This window comes from Alligator mississippiensis, chromosome 1, assembly GCF_030867095.1.
Source record: "Alligator mississippiensis isolate rAllMis1 chromosome 1, rAllMis1, whole genome shotgun sequence".
NCBI classification, from domain to species: domain Eukaryota; kingdom Metazoa; phylum Chordata; order Crocodylia; family Alligatoridae; genus Alligator; species Alligator mississippiensis.
In genome coordinates, this window is record NC_081824.1 from 351,790,600 (window position 1) to 351,811,449 (window position 20,850).

General features: G+C 40.6%; 1 protein-coding gene across 1 annotated transcript in view; it reads right to left on the reverse strand.

Moving 5' to 3' along the window:
• Positions 1 to 225: 225 nt before the first annotated feature.
• CUL4A (cullin 4A) overlaps positions 226 to 20,850 on the reverse strand; it is a 57,875-nt gene continuing 37,250 nt past the window's right edge. The window contains exons 13-20 of the mRNA XM_059721057.1: positions 19,903 to 20,013; positions 19,225 to 19,310; positions 18,089 to 18,196; positions 15,320 to 15,433; positions 13,782 to 13,887; positions 4,267 to 4,439; positions 2,429 to 2,581; positions 226 to 1,780 (exon numbers count right to left, since the gene is read on the reverse strand). Coding sequence (XP_059577040.1) covers positions 1,685 to 1,780; positions 2,429 to 2,581; positions 4,267 to 4,439; positions 13,782 to 13,887; positions 15,320 to 15,433; positions 18,089 to 18,196; positions 19,225 to 19,310; positions 19,903 to 20,013 — 947 coding nt within the window. The 3' untranslated portion in view covers positions 226 to 1,684. The remainder of the gene's footprint in view (positions 1,781 to 2,428; positions 2,582 to 4,266; positions 4,440 to 13,781; positions 13,888 to 15,319; positions 15,434 to 18,088; positions 18,197 to 19,224; positions 19,311 to 19,902; positions 20,014 to 20,850) is intronic.

Consider the following 20,850-nt stretch of genomic DNA (forward strand, 5'->3'; position numbering starts at 1 on the left):
CTTTAATTTGAAGAATCTTCTGCTTCATTAGCCTTATTATATATACCTTTTTCTTTCTTTCTTTTTACTTTTAATATTTTTGCAGATGGACTGGATGGATGTGATATGAACAGAAAATAGATCAATCAGTCAGCAAACCTGCCTTTAAACTAACACTAAACTGCAGATTGAAAAATTGATTTAAGTGCCACAGTCGCATTGTGGCCAAGAAATTCATATTTAATATGCAACAAAAATGTTTTATTTGAATTAACGGAAGATTCAAATATTAAAACAAGTCTACATTAAATTACAATGTTAAATAACTTTTAAATACATTTATTATACTAAAGATATGTGAGGTTTATCTTCTAACCATAGCGGAAAGGGAACAAAAATAATTCAAAGAATGCAATACAATGAATGATAGTAGATGAGAGGAGGAGGACTTTAACAAAGAAACTCAAGAGATATCTGTGTTTAACAATGTATTCTTAAGGGATAGTGATCTTTTAATTTATGCACAAAATTACATTACATAAATTTAGTAAGGTACTTTTCAAGAAAATATTGCTTAGTTTAAATTCTCATTATACCATGATCAAAACTCCTTTGGTAGTTTTTAATTAGAATCAAACACACCATTACGCAACTCCTGTAAAATAAACAGAGGCTTGTAAATATTACCACAAAAAGTATCTTCCTTATAGTTACAATCATCTAACAGAGCTACAAGTCTTTCATTCTTCAATTCAAATCAACTTACATATATACAATATGTAACAAGGTACTCACAAAATCCTTAATCTCTCAAGACAAAAAGCTATGCTTTCACAACTTCAAGACTAAAAGTCTTTAAGAAAACTTTTTTCTTTTTAGTGTAGAGCACACTGTACAGTAATTACACTGTATGCGACTCTAAAGGCAAAACTAGGTTTTACTGCAGTTTTACATAAACAGTGATAAAAAATTGTTGTCCAAAAGCAAGATAGGATCTGTTGGATTCAATCTTCATTACCCCCAAAAGCAGGATCCCCCCACCCCCCAACCAAATATCTTAGCTAAATTATCATACAGTTCTCTACAGACATTAACACAGTTGTCCCCTTGGCACTTCAAAGATCTCACTTCAAAATCTGATTTATCCAAACCAGAGAGAAGTTTAGAATTATTTGAAAGAAAATTAAAATGTGAAGATACTAGTATTCATGGTGCAAAATTTCAGAAATGTAGTGTATTTCAACAACACTGTTTGTTTGTACATAAGTATTCATGAATTAAGGGTTTTTAAAAAGATACCCAAACAATCCTTGTAGCTAAAGAATGCAGCATTAAGGGTCTGTATGAATGTGCAGTGAATAAACCTGACTTGTATCTCAGAGAAAGTTACACAGAAAAATGTTATCTTCCCATCCAACTTCAAAGATATTTTTAAACAAAATAGTAGAAACGCATTTGGAAGAACCCAAAATAACAAAAGGCATAACTAAAAGAAATAAAAATGTGCCATTTAAAATCACTAAGGAGAGTCTTGACAAGGTTGATCCAATTACCATCTCCTTTGCTTCTCTTCCACAGCAGTGCATGCAGCTAGTTGAATAATATGTATCAACCAGATATCTGCTAAAAGTAGAGTCTGGAAACAGCATAGTTATTCATTGTCCTGAAGATATATTTGTGTATTTAAAAAGGGATTCTCTCTTCATTATGCAACATAGTGATACTGATTGGGGTTGTCTTTGTCTCTCTCCATATAGTCTCTATCTATGAGAGATTCAATCCTCTTTTTCAAGTCTCCAGGCTACAAGAAAAAGATATAATGGGCATTGTATTTAATAATGTAAGTGAAATATATATGGAAGTAAATGTTTATCTTTATTTTCAAACTAACAGCAGTAAAATAATGATAACAACCTTTATTTTCAAAGTTGGGGCAGCTATAAACTGTATAACAAAATACACCATTAAATTAAACATCTATTTCTAAATATAAACTCCTGGCATAAAGCTGCTGACATTTTTGTTCCTTCCTATTAACAGGGTTGTCAGCCAGGGGTACGCAGTGATGGAACGCTGCCATCCCGCACTATTGCCTCACAGAAGCAAGGGCCGCACAGACGCCACATTACCGCTGCTCGCCACCCCCATCTCCCCACTCCACGTCTGGCTGTTCGCCACCCCGCTGCATCCAGCTACTCACCTCCCTCCCCCCCACCCCAGGAGGTTTAATACACTTATTAAAACAGAGGTTGTTGGGGGTACACTTATTAAAAAAAGGTTGAAAACCCCTGTATTAACATATACACTTTAATATCTGAATTGGTGATTCGGCTATAACATTCTGTACTATTCTTCTTCAACATCTAACAAGGTTCAAGATAAATGGAAAAACTAAGCAACACTTTCTAGTATTTTGAAATAGTTTTAAGATGGTTCAAAGTTTACTTACCTTAACTGGAAATTTCAGCTGATTATACAATTCAGAAACAAGAAGGTTATGACCAAGCGTCTTTCTTATCTTCATTATTCGTACAATAGCAGCATCAATCTGATATTGTCTGTCTTGAAAGACTCTTTCAGTTGTGCTCACCTGTTCCTCAACCTGAAGGACAATCAGAAAAGATGTATCAAGCCATCTTTCATCTTTATTTCCTCTGAGAATTTGGTTAAGCTTTAGAGAAGAATATACAGCTAAGACATTAATCAGAAGCTACGTACATTCATGCTTTACCCGAGAGAGATGGACAGACATAAACCACTGTGCATCTAAAACTAGGTTTCTGGGATACCCGGGTGTTAGAGGAAACAGAATGCATAAGCACGGTAAATTAAAATACTGTATGTACTCAAATCCAAGATGAGTTTTATTCCTCCCGTTCAACATATGGGAAAAAAGCCCCTTATCTTGGATTTGAGTACAGAGCAGGGGGAGGTGCTACTGCTGCAGTTCCCACACTGGCTCTGATCTGGGCTCGGGTCAGAGCTCTAGCTGCTGCCCCTCCCCCTCCCCCATCTGCCTCCCACTTTCCCCCGCCCTGCCACCTCTGCTTGGCCTCCCTACCCCTGCCCTACTTAACCTCAGTCATGGCTCTAAGCCTCCTCCAGCCTGGGGAACACAGCACATGGCGACTGCAGCCCCTGCCCAGCCAGGCAGCAGCTCTGGCCCCAGCTCTGACCCAGTCCTGGGGCCAGGTCTGGAGCTACCACCACTACAATCACTGCTGCATAGCTGGGCAGGGGTCAGAGTCACCATGTCCTTGTTGTCCCTGGCAAGAGCAGGGCTGGAGTTGGAGCCAGAGCTGTGACAGAGTAAGGGGGGGGGGGGCCGGGTGGCACACAGGCACCATAGGGGGGACAGAGGGTAGGCAGTGAGAGAGTGGGATACATGGCAGGAAACAAGATACAGGGAGGCACACTGTGCAGGAGGGCAGACTCCAGGGAAGTAAGTGGGGGTGGGGGAGGAGGAAGGCAACAGGAGGCAGGGGTTAGGCCACTTAACTTTTCTAACCACTTGTCCCCCCATTGCCTGTGCTTTTCTCACTGCATTTAGGGCGGGGGTGAGGGGGAGATGAACTTAACCCTACAATAATTACATTCTATACATGCAAAATTATAATAAATTAATAATTTTTCATGAAAATAATCTAATTATTAGGGGGGCCATCTTAAATTGGAAGTCATCTTGGAATCAGGTAAATATAGTTTTATAAAAACTGAGCTTGGTAAATCAAACTAGTTTAAAAATAATTTAAAATTGTTTAAAGAAATAACAAATACAGATGAATTTTGCATAGAACTCTGACAAACAAAGGCCTTCTGAAATACAGAGTCATTTCAAGGTTATGCATTTCAAGGACCTGCCTGAACAGAAAGCAAGATAAATAACTAGTCATGCTAACCAAAGCGTGCTGAATTACTGAGCTGGGACTCAATCCTGACAGACAGCTACAGCAACAGCAACCACCACAATAGAAATAACACTGGCTTGTTAGTAACCTCTCACCCTTCAGGTAAAAAACAAAACAGCTCATCTGTTAATGGCATTTCTTCTGATTTGTTTATTAAGAATAGAGGCAATGCCTTAACTGCTTTAGGAAACATTAAAGATGTACTGAAAGGCATGCAAGATCATATTAGTGTAGGACACATGCTAGCAGACAGATTAGAATGCAGTCTCCCTTCCTAAAAGGAAAACAACCTACTGTATCAGTTCTGCCAGATGTGGATAAGCAAGTCAGTGACAGTTTAATCAGAAAGCATGCAAACAAGAACAATTTTAATACATACTGTTTCTTTCATCTGTATCTGGTTAATCTTGATTCTAAACAATCTATGCTTGAAATCACCATTAAAAATGAATTTGTCTTCATCTTCTACATCCTTGCCCTTTGGATTTTTAATCAATACTCGTGCTTTACCACAGGCCAAAGACTGCAAGGTTCTTCGCAATTCACCGTCCTCTGTAAACAAGTAAAAAAATACAAGAAAAACTCATTAGAATGTTGAAAAATTACCTTTTTAATGTATAGAAGCAATTTAAAAAAATTCTCCCTTTCTTGAAATAGGCTGGCATTAATTTATTTTAGCTCATTCCCAATTATACAACATTTACAACTCTAAGGCCCCTTCTACACATGCAGGGAAAGGCGCAATGGGATCTAATGCATGATTGACACAATTGCACCTACTGCCATGCCACAAGTGCATGGTAGGAGGAGTAACTGTGGTATTGCACATTAGATCCCATTGCACCTTATTGCCAGTGAAAAGGAACCTGATCCCGAGCTTCCCCTGCGCTGGCAAGAAGCAAGCTCCCACAGCTGGGAGCCCCATGCACCCCAGTTGATCCTCAGGTCCTAGGGATCATGGCAGCTGCAATCCCCAGGGTCCAGAAGTTTCATGTACTCCCAAAGCCCTAAGGCAGCCATGACACCAAGGGCTCTGGGGTGCATGAAACCCATGGATCCTGGCGATCGTGGCTGTTAGGATCCCTAGGGCTCAGGTGTTTTACATTGGGCACAGTGCACCCCTACCGCTAGCAGCCCCATCAGCTGATGGGGCTTCCAGCTGCAGGGGAGACCCTGCTACATGTGTATATTAAAGCTTGATAGCAACTAGCTATAAAATTAGTACACATTTTTGAGGTCTAACTTTATAGCTGGTTGGTGCTTTTTATTGTGTGACAGCTATTTTGCATGTGTAGATGGCCTCCAAGTAATTTTGCAATTAGCTAGTTAATTGCACAGTACCTGTACCATGTCAATGGGTTCTAAAGGCCCACCCTGCAACTCTTAAATGTAATTCTGGACTGTAGTTTCAGCATTGTACAAGACATGAATAAACCCAGTCTCAACCTTGGAGGCCATATCCAGAGAAGCACGGCCGTATGGTATGTGGTGCTGCAAACATGTCTGCGGCGCCACACACTGCACATTCAGATGTTCTCCATGCTGCAAGGGAACATTTCCCATGTGTGAGCTGCTCTGCTTTTTTTTTTTCTCTACAGGTTTTTTTTTTTTTGACCTCTCAGGGGTCAAAAAAACACCCCCCGAAAAAAAGCAGAGCTGGGCTGCCCAGAGCTGTGCTCTGGCTGCTGGCCAGGCTCTGCACGGCAGAATCACTAATGCTGCAGCCCCAGGAGGCCTCCAGGACAGGCTGCTGGGGCCAACCCAGTGCTGGCCCCAGCCTCCCCTACCCAACCCGGGGTAACTTACTGCACGCCAAAGCGCACATGCACAGGAGTTTCCTGGGGACCAGTAGCAGCAGTGCAAGGTGTGCCACCACTACTTGTCCCCAGGGATCCAAATGTCCACACGTGTGGACATGCCCAAAGAGTTTAAAATCCAAAGACAAAGGTAAAACAAGAACGCATTCAGACAATTGGTAACTGGGGGTAATATAGCTATTTGGAAACAAAGTAATATAATGCATTCATAGTTTCATAGATGTTAGGGTTGGAAGGGACCTATTACATCTTCGAGTCTGACCCCCTGCCCTGGGCAGGAATGAATATTGGAGTCAGATGACCCCAGCCAGGTGTCTGTTCAATCTCCTTTTAAACACCTCCAAGGAAGGGGACAGCACCACCTCCCTTGGAAGCTTATTCCATGTTTTGACAACCCTCACTGTAAAGAATTTTTTCCTGATGTCCAATCTGAATTTGCTCTCTTCCAGTTTGTTGCCATTATTTCTAGTTAGCCCGACAGGCGCCCTGATAAACATTGTATTCCCTATTTCTTGCTGGCCCCCCCGATGAGTTTGTAGGCGGCCACGAGATCACCTCTCAGCCTCCTCTTGCGGAGGCTGAAGAGGTTCAGGTCTCCCAATCGGTCCACGTAGGGGTTTTTCTGTAGGCCTTTAACCAGACGAGTGTCCCTCCTCTGAACCTTCTCCAGGCCATCCACATCCCTCTCGAAGTGCGGTGCCCAAAACTGGATGCAGTACTCCAGCTGTGGCCTGACCATGCCGCATAGAGGGGAAGTATCACCTCACTAGACCTGTTTGTGATGCACCTACTTATGCAAGAAAGGATGCAGTTAGCCTTACTTATTACTTCATCACACTGGTGACTCATGTTCATTTTGGAGTCGTCTATGACTCCGAGATCCCTTTCTGCAGTTGTGCTACTTAGAGTGGTACCTCCCAGGCTGTAGGAGTGTCTTCCTCCCCAGGTGCAACAAATGACACTTATCCTTGGTAAACTGCATGCTATTCTGTTCAGCCCATTTGCCCAGCCTGTCCAAATCAGTTCCTTACAATCTAGTTTGTGTACCTCCCCCAATAGTTTGGTGTTGTCAGCAAACTTGGACAGGGTGCTTTCTACCCCCTCATCCAAGTCATTAACGAAGGTATTGAATAGTACCGGTCCCAGGACAGAGCCTTGGGGGACTCCGCTGCCCACATTTCTCCAGGTAGAAACCGACCCACGCACCACTACTCTCTGGGTGCGTCCCAGAAGCCAATTTTCTACCCACCGGACTGTGTAATAATCTACATTGCAATTGTTTAGCTTATTTATAAGACTTGGGCGTGACACTGTGTGAAAGGCCTTTTTAAAATCCAAGTAAATAACATCTACCTCTGCTCCTTTGTCCAAGCCTTTTGTGACACGGTCGTAAAATGAAACCAGGTTAGTCAGGCAGGATCTGCCTGCTATGAACCCATGCTGATTACCCCTTAGCATCATTTTACCTGCTGGTCCCCCACAAATGTGATCCTTAATAATTTTCTCAAAGGTCTTGCCAAGGATAGAGGTGAGACTAACCGGCCTATAGTTACCGGGTTCCTCCTTCCTCCCCTTCTTGAAAATAGGAACCACATTGGCCCTTTTCCAATCCTCTGGGACCTGTTCTGAGCACCATGAATGCTCAAACAGTTGTGCCAGCGGCTCTGCTATGACTCCAGCTAATTCCCTAAGTACTCTAGGATGAAGATCATCAGGACCTGTTGACTTAAATACATTCAACCCCTCCAGGTGTCCCTTTACTAGGTCAGCTCGAACAGTTGGTGGGTTGGTATCTATACTGGTCTTACCCAAGGTCCCAATGGGATGCGTATTTGTATTCATGTCCAGGAACACAGATGCAAAGAAATCATTTAGAAGCTCCTCTTTGGCCATCCTGTGTTACCAGTTGCCCTAGTTCATCCTGAGATAGCCCTAAGTTACCCTCTACCTTCTTTTAGCTTCCTATGTACTTAAAGAATGACTTTTTGTTATCCTTAATTTTTGTTTCCAGCCTAAGCTCCATTTCCACTTTGGCTTTCCTCACTGCTTTCCTGCAAGCTCGAGCCAAGCAGGTATACTCCTTCTTGGTGTCAGCCCTCTGCTTCCACAGCCTGTAGGCCTCTTTTTTTCCCCTCCAGGCTCTCCTGGATTTCCCTGCTCTACCAAGAGGGTTTCTTTGCTTTTTTGCCCCCTTTTATGTGTACTGGGATGGTCTGTGCCTGCAGGATTAGTCCCCTGAGAAATGCCCACCCTTCCTGGACTTCAGGAAACTTCAGCCAAGTTGTATATGAGCATGTATGACAGTGGACAAAAGGGGAATGTTTTACTGGACAAGCACCTGGCTGGGGTCATATGACCCCAGCGCTCTTTCCTGCCCAGGGCAGGGGGTCAGACTCAATGATCTATTGAGGTCCCTTCCAATCCTAACCAATATGAAACTATAAAACTATGCAAAGAGCACCAGCTAGTAATTTCTAAATTGTTGTGCGTGAATCAGCTGAAAAACCTCCAATAAGCCTGCTCTAACCTTAAACCTAGATGAAGAAGCATTAGATTTCCAGTGGGTTTGCTGCATTTGTGTCCATACCTTTACTGATTTGGACTTCTACTGAATTGGATATGTAACCTGTTTTAGGTGAACACTGTGTTGAAGAGATAGCAAAAAGTTATTTATTCTACCAGAAAAAAAACCATTTATGCAATAAATTTACAGCATGATAACTTACCGGAAATAAAAATTATACAGGATGGTAAAGACAGTGGATTATAAGAATCTTGTAATATGTAAAATGCAAAGTTGAAAGCAACTTGCAGGGTAGCTAGAACAAAATGCCAATGTACTGACCACTATCTATGGAAAAGCTTAAAATGTGAAGATATGTTTCTGCCTAGTCTCTGGAATCCTTTTTTTCCCCTAACACTATAAAACTTCACAAAGTTCACTAGACTTGAGCTCTGCAAGAGACCTACATACTGAAATAGGAAAGATTCTGAAAACGACTGTTAAAGTGCCCTGAAAGCTTGAGTAGCAGGCTAACTTACTTATGTCTACTGTTAACTCTAATAGCTATAAAACAGTTTAGTGATCACATCTCTGCAGAGCTACTATTTAAAAATTCCATGGTATTCCCCGATTCGATATCCTTCTGTTCCCTTATTACAATTTACAAAAATATCAATCACAGTAATCAAACAAAGGTGGAATTTTTTAAACATTAATCTCAGTAACTCTGTTTCTTTGAGATTATACAACAACATTTACAACACTAAAGGCCCATCCTACAGCTCTTAACTGTAAGCCTGGACAGTAGTTTCAACATTGCTGCTTCTTTGAGATGGGTCGTCACATTTGTTTTAGTCTCATTGTGCATATGATTTGCATGAGCAAGATGGAAATGTCCACTGGAGCCACATTTGTGCTCTGCATGCCCTCTGGCGCTCTGCAGCAGAAGGAATAAAGGGCAAAGAGGCTGCTGCTCATCAGTCCCTGAACCATCAATATCCAGCTGGTAAATGACTCCATAGTAGCAGGGAAGATAGGTCACAGGTTATGAATGAGCAACTCATCTTAAAGAACCACATCTACTACATGATGATTCTTTCTTTAAATGATCTGTCAACAAGTTTCCCACTTCTAATGACTCACAAGCAGTAATCTCGTGTCCTGGATATGGGTACCTGGAGTCTAATAAAATGGGTATACTACAGCTCTGTCAAAGTGGGCCTTGTACCTGAAGCCCTCTTATCTAGTAGTAAAGGTTCTGGGTGAAGTATGAACTGAACTCCAGACACCGGTTCTGCAAATCTCAGATCACTTCTTAGAAGAGCTTCATAGACTGCTTGAGCTGTAATGGAACAAGCCTTAATCTATATCGATGAGTCTGAAAATAGTACCATGCTACCAAGTTTGAATACAGTCCATTTAAAAAGCTTTTGTGCAAACATAGTTTGGACTTTCTTCTTGTCAGAAAAGACCAGGAGCAGAAGATACGAGTAGTCTCAATCAACTGAGTCCTTGACTCACTGCTTGTGTCTCATGATTATTAGGATATCCTGCAAGCTTGGGAGATATGCCAACAAGTTATACTGGCAGTGTCACATATATCAGTCACAGAAACCAACTGCTTCCTAGCAGAAACACTGCAAGTTTGCCCTTCTCTGGTTACTGATGTAGCACATTGCTCCCCCTGCACCAGCAACAAGGAGTGATGGGATCTAAAGTGCAATCCCACAATTACATCTCCTGCCATGAACGTGTGGTATGGCAGGGGGCACGACTGTGTGAATCCCACATTAGATTTCATCGCATCTTTATCTGCACGTGTAGTGGAGGTCTATAAAACAACATTTAGTCTTCATTCACAAATTCGTATTTAGTCAGGAACATTTCCTATTTAGATACATGGATCTGTAAGCTGATTGTGGAATATGCCTTTAGTTTTCTTGAGCATCCTTATTACATGGTACACATTTGTGTCATCTCACTGCTTGGGCCTCCTGTGAACAGTTGCAATCACTAAGGAATGAGGAATAGGCAAATCCCTTTGAAAGGGCTTGACCTATCCACTTTTATTGGTGCCCATATCAAATAAGATGTGGTTTAACACAGACCTCTTGTTGGTTCCAACAAATTTTCATTTATTGGCAGTACAAAGCTACTGGGGACTGGGGAGTACAGGATATCCAGAAGTTAGTTATTCTTCCTGCACTGTCTCTACTGAAATTCCTAACCTTTTAGCTATTTACTGGAAGAGTTCCTGGAAGATTCAGGAGTCATCTGAAAGACTTGGAACAGGAGCGAGTGACAGTTTCACCAGGTGAAGAGGAGGCTGTCATTTCTGGGATAGGCAGAACTTTCCACTTGAATTGTATCCTTCAGTGGGTCTCTAAGAGCCAGGAGTGAACAGGGATACTGTACCATGGAGAATACAGAAAAGGTGATATTATTAGGCTCCTGATATTTTCCCCAGTAAAAGTATCCGCCTGAATCTTCCTGCATACAGAGGAGAGTGCAATAACTATGGGCCAACTTCCCTCCACGACACTTGGATGCAGATGAGAAGACATTACCTCCCTTCCATAATCTGAACTTTTCTCTTAACAATTCTAAAGTGTCTCCAAGCATCTTGCACAGGAACTCACATAGCAGATACAGATGACAGATTTTAAGAACAGCCTCTTTTGGCCACCAATATGGATTTCAGCAGACTAGTTGCTGCTAAGACACTGGTCATCAAGAAAGCTGGTTTTGCGATCATAACCTCCATGTCAGCTGGTAGTGTGGTAGATGCTGCAGATGACAACACAGGTTACAATGAGGCTACTCCTAGGTGCTTCAGGGCTGTGTGTTTGGGTGTCAATACCAGCTGACTCTAAGCAACAGATAGAACTTTTTAAAAAAAATGTGACAACCCTGGAACTCCAGGTAGATGGAAAGCTGAGAGAGGGTAAGGGCCAGTTTACTGGTCATCTTCTTGTCAGGGTCAGAGAAAGCCTTTACAACTCTTTCTCAAAGGAAGTTTTAGTGCATAGTTTCCTTGTTTTTTGCCCTCTGAGTACTGTTCTGGTATATGCACTCCACTGGACAGAAGAGGCATTCAGTTTCCCTCATTATAGAAACAGCTGCCACATAGGAGGGATAGGATTCGAGTCCTGGGTACTTAAACTACGCCATGTCCATGGAGTTCAAATACTCCTACTTCAAGTTTGTTTCATTTCTTTAAATGCTCATAGGTTTAACTATACCATCTTAAACAAAAAAACCCCCCAATAAAAATTAGAAAAGACAAGTACATACTGCAGAACTACAGAAACAGCAGGATTCTGTCTTGTTCCCCAGGTGGTAAGGAAGAACTGAGGGATAGGTAACATCTGTTCTGCCTTTTATGCCTACAGCTACAGAGCACCCAAAAAGCATATTGGGGGGAGGTGGTGTGAAGTATACTGATATTCAAGACCAATCCAATCTAAAGCCACATATATCAGAAGTGCATGTGGATAATCATTTCAATATACTAAATTAAGAACACACTCCCCAAACATCCATAAGTAATTGAGTTGATTTAGAAAGACCACTTTTAAATTATGATACTTGAAACTACAATGGAACTTTGATTATCTGCTCAGAACAACTACGGCTTATTTTATTACTTCTCAAGAGGATTAAAAAAATTAAATGAGGTTTTTACAAGATGTACCACAGGCAGTCTATATATATAATTGTCTATATATGCACACCTAAAGGCAGTATGTATGCATGCATGCAGTGTTAATGTTATCTACACTACAAGGTTGGACCTGTGAATCTGTTTGTGTGTTTAAATACTCACTGATTCATAACCAACTGACCATTGTAAATTACTGAAATTAACAAAATTATGCTGATCTAAAATGAAACCTTCACATCCACATAAAACATAGATAGAGTAGAAAGAATCCAGGACAGCATGACAAAAAATTAATAGAGGCATAGAAAAAAAAAAGATCTATGAGGAAAGGCCTAAAGAACTAGGATTACTAATCTGGAGAAGACAAAACTGAATGGATATTTGATAATAGTCTTCAAATACCTGAAGGGTATTTTGAGGATGGAGTTAAGAGTTTTCTTTGTTTTGGTAGGCGACAAGACTAGGAGCAATGGCCTCACACTTCAGCAGAGGAAACTTGGTTTAGAGATTAGGAAGAATTTACTGACTATGAGGGTTGTTAAACATTGGACCAGGCTGCCTAGAGAAGCTGTGGAATCTGTATGCTTGGAAATATAATAACAGGTTAGACCAGTGGTTCTCAACTGGTTTTGTACCGGGACCTATTTGTAAACATCAATGGAGATTCCCAACCCAGTGCCCCTCACTCCCCTACCCCAGCCCCCCGGGGTGTGGGGCATGGGGGGCCCCCAAGCAGCTCTTTGTAGGCCGAAACTCTGACAGCTTGCAAGGGAAAAGCCACCGTTTCCCACATTTTTCTCCTTTAAAGGAGAATCCATTTTAAAAGTTTGTTGATCCATTTTTAAAGTTTGTTTGCAACCCTTTCATATATTCTTTTGACCCAGTTTTGGGTTGTAGCCCAGGGGTTGAGAAATGCTGGGTTAGACCAGTGGTGACTAAATCACCCAACTCCATGGCCATGATCTGGCATGTGGGGCTGGTTCATGGGTGTAATCCAGCATGTGCTACTGCATCATCTGGCCCACAGACATCCCAATCAGTCCGGAAACTTGGCAGCAGAATGAGCAGTAGCAGTGATAATTACCACAGCTCCTGGAGCTCCAGCAATTAAGACTTCCACTGCTCTCGCACTACCAAGAACTTCTGGTCATTTCATCTGTGGGCTGGATAAAAATTCTGTGCGCCACATCTTGGGCACCTTTGGGCTGGACAGACTTGTGTCAGAAGCCAGAGCAGCAGGTAGGCAGGCAAGCCCCCAGATCCCCCTGGTTGCCTCTGTGGGACTGGCTATCAGCTGTTTGAGTGCCTTCAGCTGGCCCTGTTAATGTGCTTGGTTGTGGCTGCTACATACAAGTAGCAGCCCCTACAATGCTCTGGGGGCTGTCGACCCAGACTTCCTCTTCTGTTTAGCTTCAGAACTCTTGTTTCTTGATTCCTATTCCTAGTTCCTGATCCTGGAGTGTCCCAGTCTGGTTCCTGATCACCAGTTCCTGCTGCCCCCTTCCTAGCCTGAACCTGTGCCTTGCTTTGCCTAAATTGTACCTAATCCTTGCCTAACCTGCACCTGTCCCTTTTCCCTGCCTCAATTATGATCCCTTCAGCTCATGATCCCATTTAGTTCTTGGACTCCTAGTTTGTTGACCCTTGGTTTCACCTCTTAGATTCACAGTATTGTGACCTTTTGTTCTTGGGCTTCCCAGGCTTGTGCCCTTAATTTTGACATCTCACATCTAGGTTGTGCCTGTGACAACTTGACTGGGATGGTTTAGTCAGGGATGATGCAGTCTGAAGCAGGGAGTTGGACTACATTACCTCATGAGGTCCCTTTCAGCCCTATTTTCCTATGATCCTGAATCATACACAGAAACTAGTATGAAAGTTATGAAGAAACAAAATATATTTTTTCATACCTACACCAGTAGCCATTTTAATTTCTTCAAAACTGAATTCATCTCCTTCATTAAACATAAGCAGTACTAATGTCTGGAAGAGTGAGACTTGAAACTCTTTCTTTCCCTACAAATGAAATAAAAACAATCCAAGTAACATTCAGACTATGCATTTTTAATCTATACAATGCCAAACATTAAAAAACTCTGAGTTGTAGAAATAATATAACAAATACCTTCTAGATGAGGAAAAATGAATGTTATCATGAAGCATATGCTTCCCTGGAAACACACAGCCATAGCAATAATATAGAAATTCCTAATCTCTACATTGGTAGTGCAGTGAAAATCCAACAGGTTACTATGGACTCAGTATTCCCTTAACAGTCCATTATGTCTTGTTTTCAGATGTAATAGGTAAATTGCTGACTCCCCTGAAGTAAATAGAAGTAATATTACTAACTTCAATGGGGGCCAGTATTTCACCCTGTGTGTTTTAACAGAGATAAGCAATTTAGCACAAAGGATCTCAGTAGAAAGCATCTAGTTTAAGTTTAAGACTTTTTTTGGATTTTTTTTTTTAATTTAGGCCAATGGTCACCAACCAATCGATCTTGATTGACTGGCTGATCATAAAGCCTCTGATAGTCAATCTCAGTCTGTTAGAGGCTCCATGATTGGGAGCAGCAGGATGCACATGACTAGGCTGATCCACGCCCCCTGCCACCTGGGCCTGGGTGGGTGAGTGGAGTCAGAGCCCGGGCAGCTTGTCTGGGAAGGGGGGGTGGGAAAGGGGCAGAGCAGGGGGCGATAGATCCTGGGGTGCCTTTGACTTACAAAAAGTGATTTTCACCATAAAAAGGTTGAAGATCACTGATTTAGGCAATTTTGCAGCTAGAGTAAATTTAATAGAAGCAAGATACAGCTAAAATAGGCAAGGCAGATTAATAGGAGATCTACAAATAGATACAAACTTTGTATGTCAGCTATCAACTGAAACTGATCTAAAAGTTGCATTTATAACTAGTTACTACTGACAGAGTGAATTTTGCTTTTGCTCTGGTACAATGAAATTCTGTTGCTAGTGATCCCATCAGACAGAACAAAAGCTAATGTTAACCAACATTTCAGTTATTTGATACCTTAGAAATTCAACCAGCATTTAAATTTTAAACACATTTATTAGGTTACACCACTGATACCTTTCAGTACAGGTTTGAAATGACAGAAGGCTTCACTGTTATATCAGTGAGCCTCCAAAATACATTTTGAAAAAAATCCCCACCCCCTTCTGTTGGTTTCCAACCTGTTATAATTTTCTCTTATCATCACAAAATGACACTTCCTGTTGACACAGTCTATGCTGAAAGATGTTACATACTGTTGCTATATAGTAATGTGGCTAGAGAAAACTCATATTACAAGAACATACAACAGAAAACCATAGCTGGATTTTAGTTTCCTCTGCAAATGGTGCTTTATTAATTAAAAATAAGACAAAGCAAATACATTATTTAAATTTAGAAGCAGCAGGTAAAGCATTAAATAAGTGAACATACTTCCTTAAACTCTGCTTTCAGGACAGCTTGTCCTAAAGTGGTTTGCCACTGAAGTTTTCGACCGCTGTGTTTTCCAAGGTAAAAGGTCTTAAACACCTCCTGAAGCTTAACCATCTGTAAGCAAAGAAGTAACAAAAAAGGTTTATTTATGCTGTACCAATGTAATTTAGCAGATCGGTTTTCACAGAAACAGTTTGCTAGGTTCATGTAAGTAGTATTTCAAGATTCAAGTTCACGTAAAACTAAATATCAAAGGCCAAACTGTAGTTTCCTTGGTACCTGTTTAAATAGATAAAACTCGATTTCTAACACAGCCACTTGCAATTCATATAGTTTCCCTAAAACTAAATATATTTTAATGAAGTTGAAACAAAATTTCTACCAAAAGAGTAAAAAGCACACTAAAAGGACAGTTCTCTGCCTAAGCCCTGCTATAGTCTGTCCCCATACCTAAAGATTCAGAGGAAAAAAGCATGCTTTAAGGCCTCACTCCAATCTTGCACTGATTACTATTTGCCCTAGTCCAAAGTCTTAAATTTGATTTGTTTTCCTAATAGGAGCCCTGGCTGTTTCCAAAACTTTGCATTTCTCCACCTCTCCAAGGAGAAGTCAGTGGAGAGATAAAGGTCTTTTAGTTCCATCAAGTATCTGACACCAATGGACAACTGATGAAAAGATCCAGAAGAATGGAGATAAGAATGCTTTTCCATCCTGTAAATCAAATGCCAATACTACAGTCACTTTTGGGCTCAGATTATCTACCTGCCTCTCTTTAGGGGTAAAAAATAAAAATAAAAAGGCCCTTTACCATATTGTCTGGCATATAGCATGCACCGTTTTTCCTCCAAAAATCAGCTGCTGGAAATTGGGATGTGCATTGTAAGTAAGGAAATATAGTAACAGCAGTTTCTACCATACAAAGCCTCTGCTGGGGTGGGGGGGTGGGAAGAGAAAGTAATGTTGTACATGCTGCATGGGGGGCTTCTTAGCTGCTGGCTGTGGGCACACTCTTTTTCCCTGGCTGCCCATCCAGCCCAGCTCAACAAGAAAAGGAGTTTGTCTGAGTGGGCTAATAGACAGCCACAATGTTTTGCTTCATTGCAAATGCAGCTACCTGTGTTTTCCCTGAAAAATACCATAGTTACCAGTATTAAGGAAAGATGTTTTATTCTTCATTCTGCCTTACAAAAACAAGAGGGGTACCTTATTTGGGGAAGTTTTGTATGCAATAAAACATGGTATTGTAGGGTTGAAATTTAATGCTGTTAATTACTCCAAACCACACCAACTTGAAAACATCATCTTTTTAGGATAAGCAACACCTTTATATACATTGCCTTTTTTTAAGAGCTATTGCACGGAATGAGGTAAGGATCTCAAGGGGAAAAATGGCATGTCATCCTCGTCTCCTTTACAAATGGTATCAAAATTCATAATCATCAGGTGGACAGAATTAAGATTAGACAGACAACCTCCATTTTTTCATTTTCTAACAACCAAATGCTTCACTTTGCAACTTAAAAAAATTCTTTAATCTGTTTTTGGAACACAATTTTGTATATACAACTATTTTTTTTAAATAACCAAACATACCACACCACATATATAATGTCACATAAAATTAATTTCCTTGTTTAGGTAGGTCACCAGGATTTGAGCCCAAGCCCTACAGAGCCTCAATGCATTCCTCTGCCATTTGAATTTAAAATGGCAACTGGCAGCAATAGTAGTGGGTAGTTACACTACATGGACCAGGCAGTAGAAGGAAAGGTTTACATGTCCAGGCATAACTCTACTACACACACCACATAATAAAATTCATTTCTGGCAGATGCTGAGAGGCACTACGGTTAAGTGGATGAACCCTAGAGGTCTGTCATATTGCAAACCCACGTTCATTTCTAGTGCCAGACGTGACTTTGTGCTCTCTGTCACAAATAATGGCTTATACTTGGTTCCCTCTCTACAGTTACCAATAGACTTCTTAGTACAAGATAACAATAAAGTGTAAACGATTTTTAACACCAGCCAAAAGAATTTAAACTCATTGTTTCCCACTTCCCAAACCCATAAACACCTTCCCTAAGGGCTCAAGTATTTTGAGATTTGCAAACAGCAGCTTCAGCAGCCATTTTGTTTATACTGTGTCCAAAGACTGCGTTTTGTGCAACTTCCTCAGACTATGCAAGATGTTCAGCAAGGTCTGGAAGAATAATCAGTGCAACTGAAACGTTTAGAAATTTCAAGGAACAAATCAGTTTTAACCACTTTACATATATGCAGTAGAATTTGATTTCTGGAGTGTAACGTGGTCAAACCTAGCCAGTAAAAGGCAGTATAACTCCCCTAACCCTATGATCATCTCTCTGCTCAATTAAAAGTTTGTGCTCCAAACCAGACACACCAGCACTACTCAAAAACTGATGGAAAAATATTAATGTCAGCCCATATTACTATTTATTTTACACCAACCTTAGTCTAGGGAGTAGCTGTACTGTTTTAGTTTATATTAAAACAAAACCCACACATGGGATGTTTCATTGAAAAAAACTAGTATTTGCCAATATTCAAGAATGTTTAAAGAAAAAGGAGAGGAAGAGGGAATATATGTTGTGACACCCTGCCCTCCCAAAGTTCTATCCCTTACTTTTTGTAATTTTCCAATTTACTTCCAAAAAAAGAGTAACAAAGTATGTAACAGCAACCTTAGTAGAGGTAATACTATTTTCCCCTCATAATACATTTTAGAAGAAGAATTCAAAGACTCACCTCTGAAGTTAAGTGAACTTCCATGGGGGTATAAGTTGGCCAATATCCCATAGTTAGTATATTTACTGTCAGGTCTATACTGCCTGGATCACTCTGGTTCTGTACATACTAAAATGGAAAACCAAATGACCATAAAAAATCTTGCTAAAAATTCTTTTATTATTTATTCCCAACAGCAAACAAACACAGAAGTAGTAAATCAACATGTCTTTTTGGTTACTTAGTGATCCTTGTAGTTTTTGAACAGTGAATCATTTTGGTAATTCGTTATAGAAATAGATCTAACTGTAAGATGAAACTGAATTTATTAATGTTCCTTATAAAAAGTGTCTCTGAACACAATTCCCACCCTGGAAACATATAGCTCTGAATCTATTTAAAGTTGACTTCAGCAAGAGGTCATGGATAGTAGCAAGAAGAGTTTTCTGTAGGTGATGGCTTCACCCAGAAAACCTGCAGTTACTACTCTCTCAGAGCATCCAAGAAACACTTTATATAGCTAGCCAATTCAGAACACAGAGAACAGCTTGGAACAAAAAGACAAGAAAACTAACAATAAAAGTGCATGCTGGAGAATTTTCGTTAAGTGACTCTGAAGTCAAAAGAGTTTAAAGAAACCAAAAAAATCCCTCTCTAAGTCAGGGCAAACACAGCAGCATCAAAATCTGGACTATTTTATTCCACATGTGTGTTAAGAAGCTACATATTGCCATGATTTTGAAAGACATATGCACAGAAGGAGCTTGGGCTATATAGTCAGAGATCATAAATAAAATTGAAACATTTTGTCAACAGATGCAGGTCACTCACACTCAGAACTGGTCAGCGCACAGCAATAATTATCACATGAAAAAACATGGTGTTAAAATGATCTTACATATTGCTCCAATAAAATGGGTGTTACATGTTGCTCCAAAAATATGATCTTACATATTGCTCAAATAATACATACAGGCTTTGTTAACAGAACTGAAGCAAAAATCAAATGAAACTACCTCTCATGATTTCTCAGGAGATGCACTGAACTATGAACAGAATCTGCTCAAAACCTGTTTTGTCAAAGTTTAAGTTCAGACTATATATCATCCTCACTATTGCAAAACTGATCGTGCATACGCAACCAAAGTGAAACATACCTGCTTAAAATGAACCATGACATCTTTTGACAGTTCCATATCCTTGAACATGCCTTCCAGTTTGCTGGTGAAAGCAGCACCGCATTCTGTCACAAAATAAAAGCAAAGATTCCAGAGAGGGCATCTATACACATAATTTTTTCCAGAGACACGCTGGAGATGTGCCACTCTGTACGCAAGCTAAGGTGAACTGCACTGCACTGTGCGCAGTTGTATAAGTGGCGAAATGAGTGTCAGTGTGCAGAAAATGGTGACTGTGCACTTTTGAACTAAACTACCTCCAAAGTGTTTTAGTTCAAAAGCACGATGCTGCCATTTTCTCAGCGCTGATGTGCATTTTGCCACTTATACAACTACATGAAATTGCAGCACCGGGCGCTTTTCAGAGCACCCGGCACTGTAACACCCCCCCCCCCAAGCAATTAAGGTTTAAACTTTAAGCAGACTGTTAAGTGAGATTTTAAGAAGTGCTTAACCCCCACTCTGATTTTGAAATGGGTACCTAAATGACCTGGCCACATTTCCAGAAGCACAGCAATCAGCAGCTTCTAAAGAGAACTGTGGAGCCATAGGGTGCTCAACTCTTATCTATCTTGTCACTTTTTAAATACAGAATAAGGGCTCAGATTTGCAAATTACAGGTAGAAAAAAAACAACAACACATTTGCTGATGCCCACCATGTTTAAGCTTTGACAGCATTGACTTCTCAGCATCTACTGAAGCACTTTTTCCAACCAGCAGTCTTTTGGCCAAATCTTTCTTATAAAAGGCCTCAAACACATCTTTGCCTGTATGGAAACAAAAAACAGAAACAAGGAATCAAGCATATTCACTTCTACAGAAGCATCCTTTTGTTTTACTTCCTGATCAATGGAACAATGCTCACTATAGAGCTGCAAAGAAAAGTATGCTTACAATGGTTTTTTTTATTTATTTGGATTTTCTTTTTAATGTATTGGGTTTTTTATTTTTTTTCCAGTGTCCAGATGCAGCTGCTGCCTTTGTTTTTCCTCAGGTCATCAGCAATCAGCCACAATCATCCAAAAACAGAATCTTTCCCTCTGGGTTCTGATACATTATTATACAAATTGCTCTCCTGCACATTATGGGGAAACCCCTTTTGTTCACGCTTTTTCAGGCTTCTACACCCTTCTCACCAGGTCCTGAAAATGGTTCTACAAAACAGATATGTAAAACAAATGCCCACGCCTTGCATAAGGGCTTCCTCAAATCTTTCCCCCTTGATACCACCAGGGTTTATTTAGCCTTTGGTTCAGAGATGCTATGATGTAATTTCAACTCTCAGACAGCAGGGGTTCTCACTCTCAGGATAGTCCCTGGTTGCTCAAAATATTCCTGTCTGAGACCCTTTTATATTTCTTCCCTGGATCTTGTCAAGAAGAACATAACATTGACACAGCTCCTTATCTCCTGCCCAAGAGTCTTCCAAACTGTTTCTGGTCTATTCCAGGACCTTTTTCCCATTGGAAAAGAAGTCTGGCAGTAAATGTTAGGCTATTTTAATTTAGACACTATCAGTAGAACAGAGGATTAAAAATTGCAGGAAATGTTTAGAAGCCTCTCAGTTTGTACATTATAAGCAGAACACCTGTTGAATACAAGCC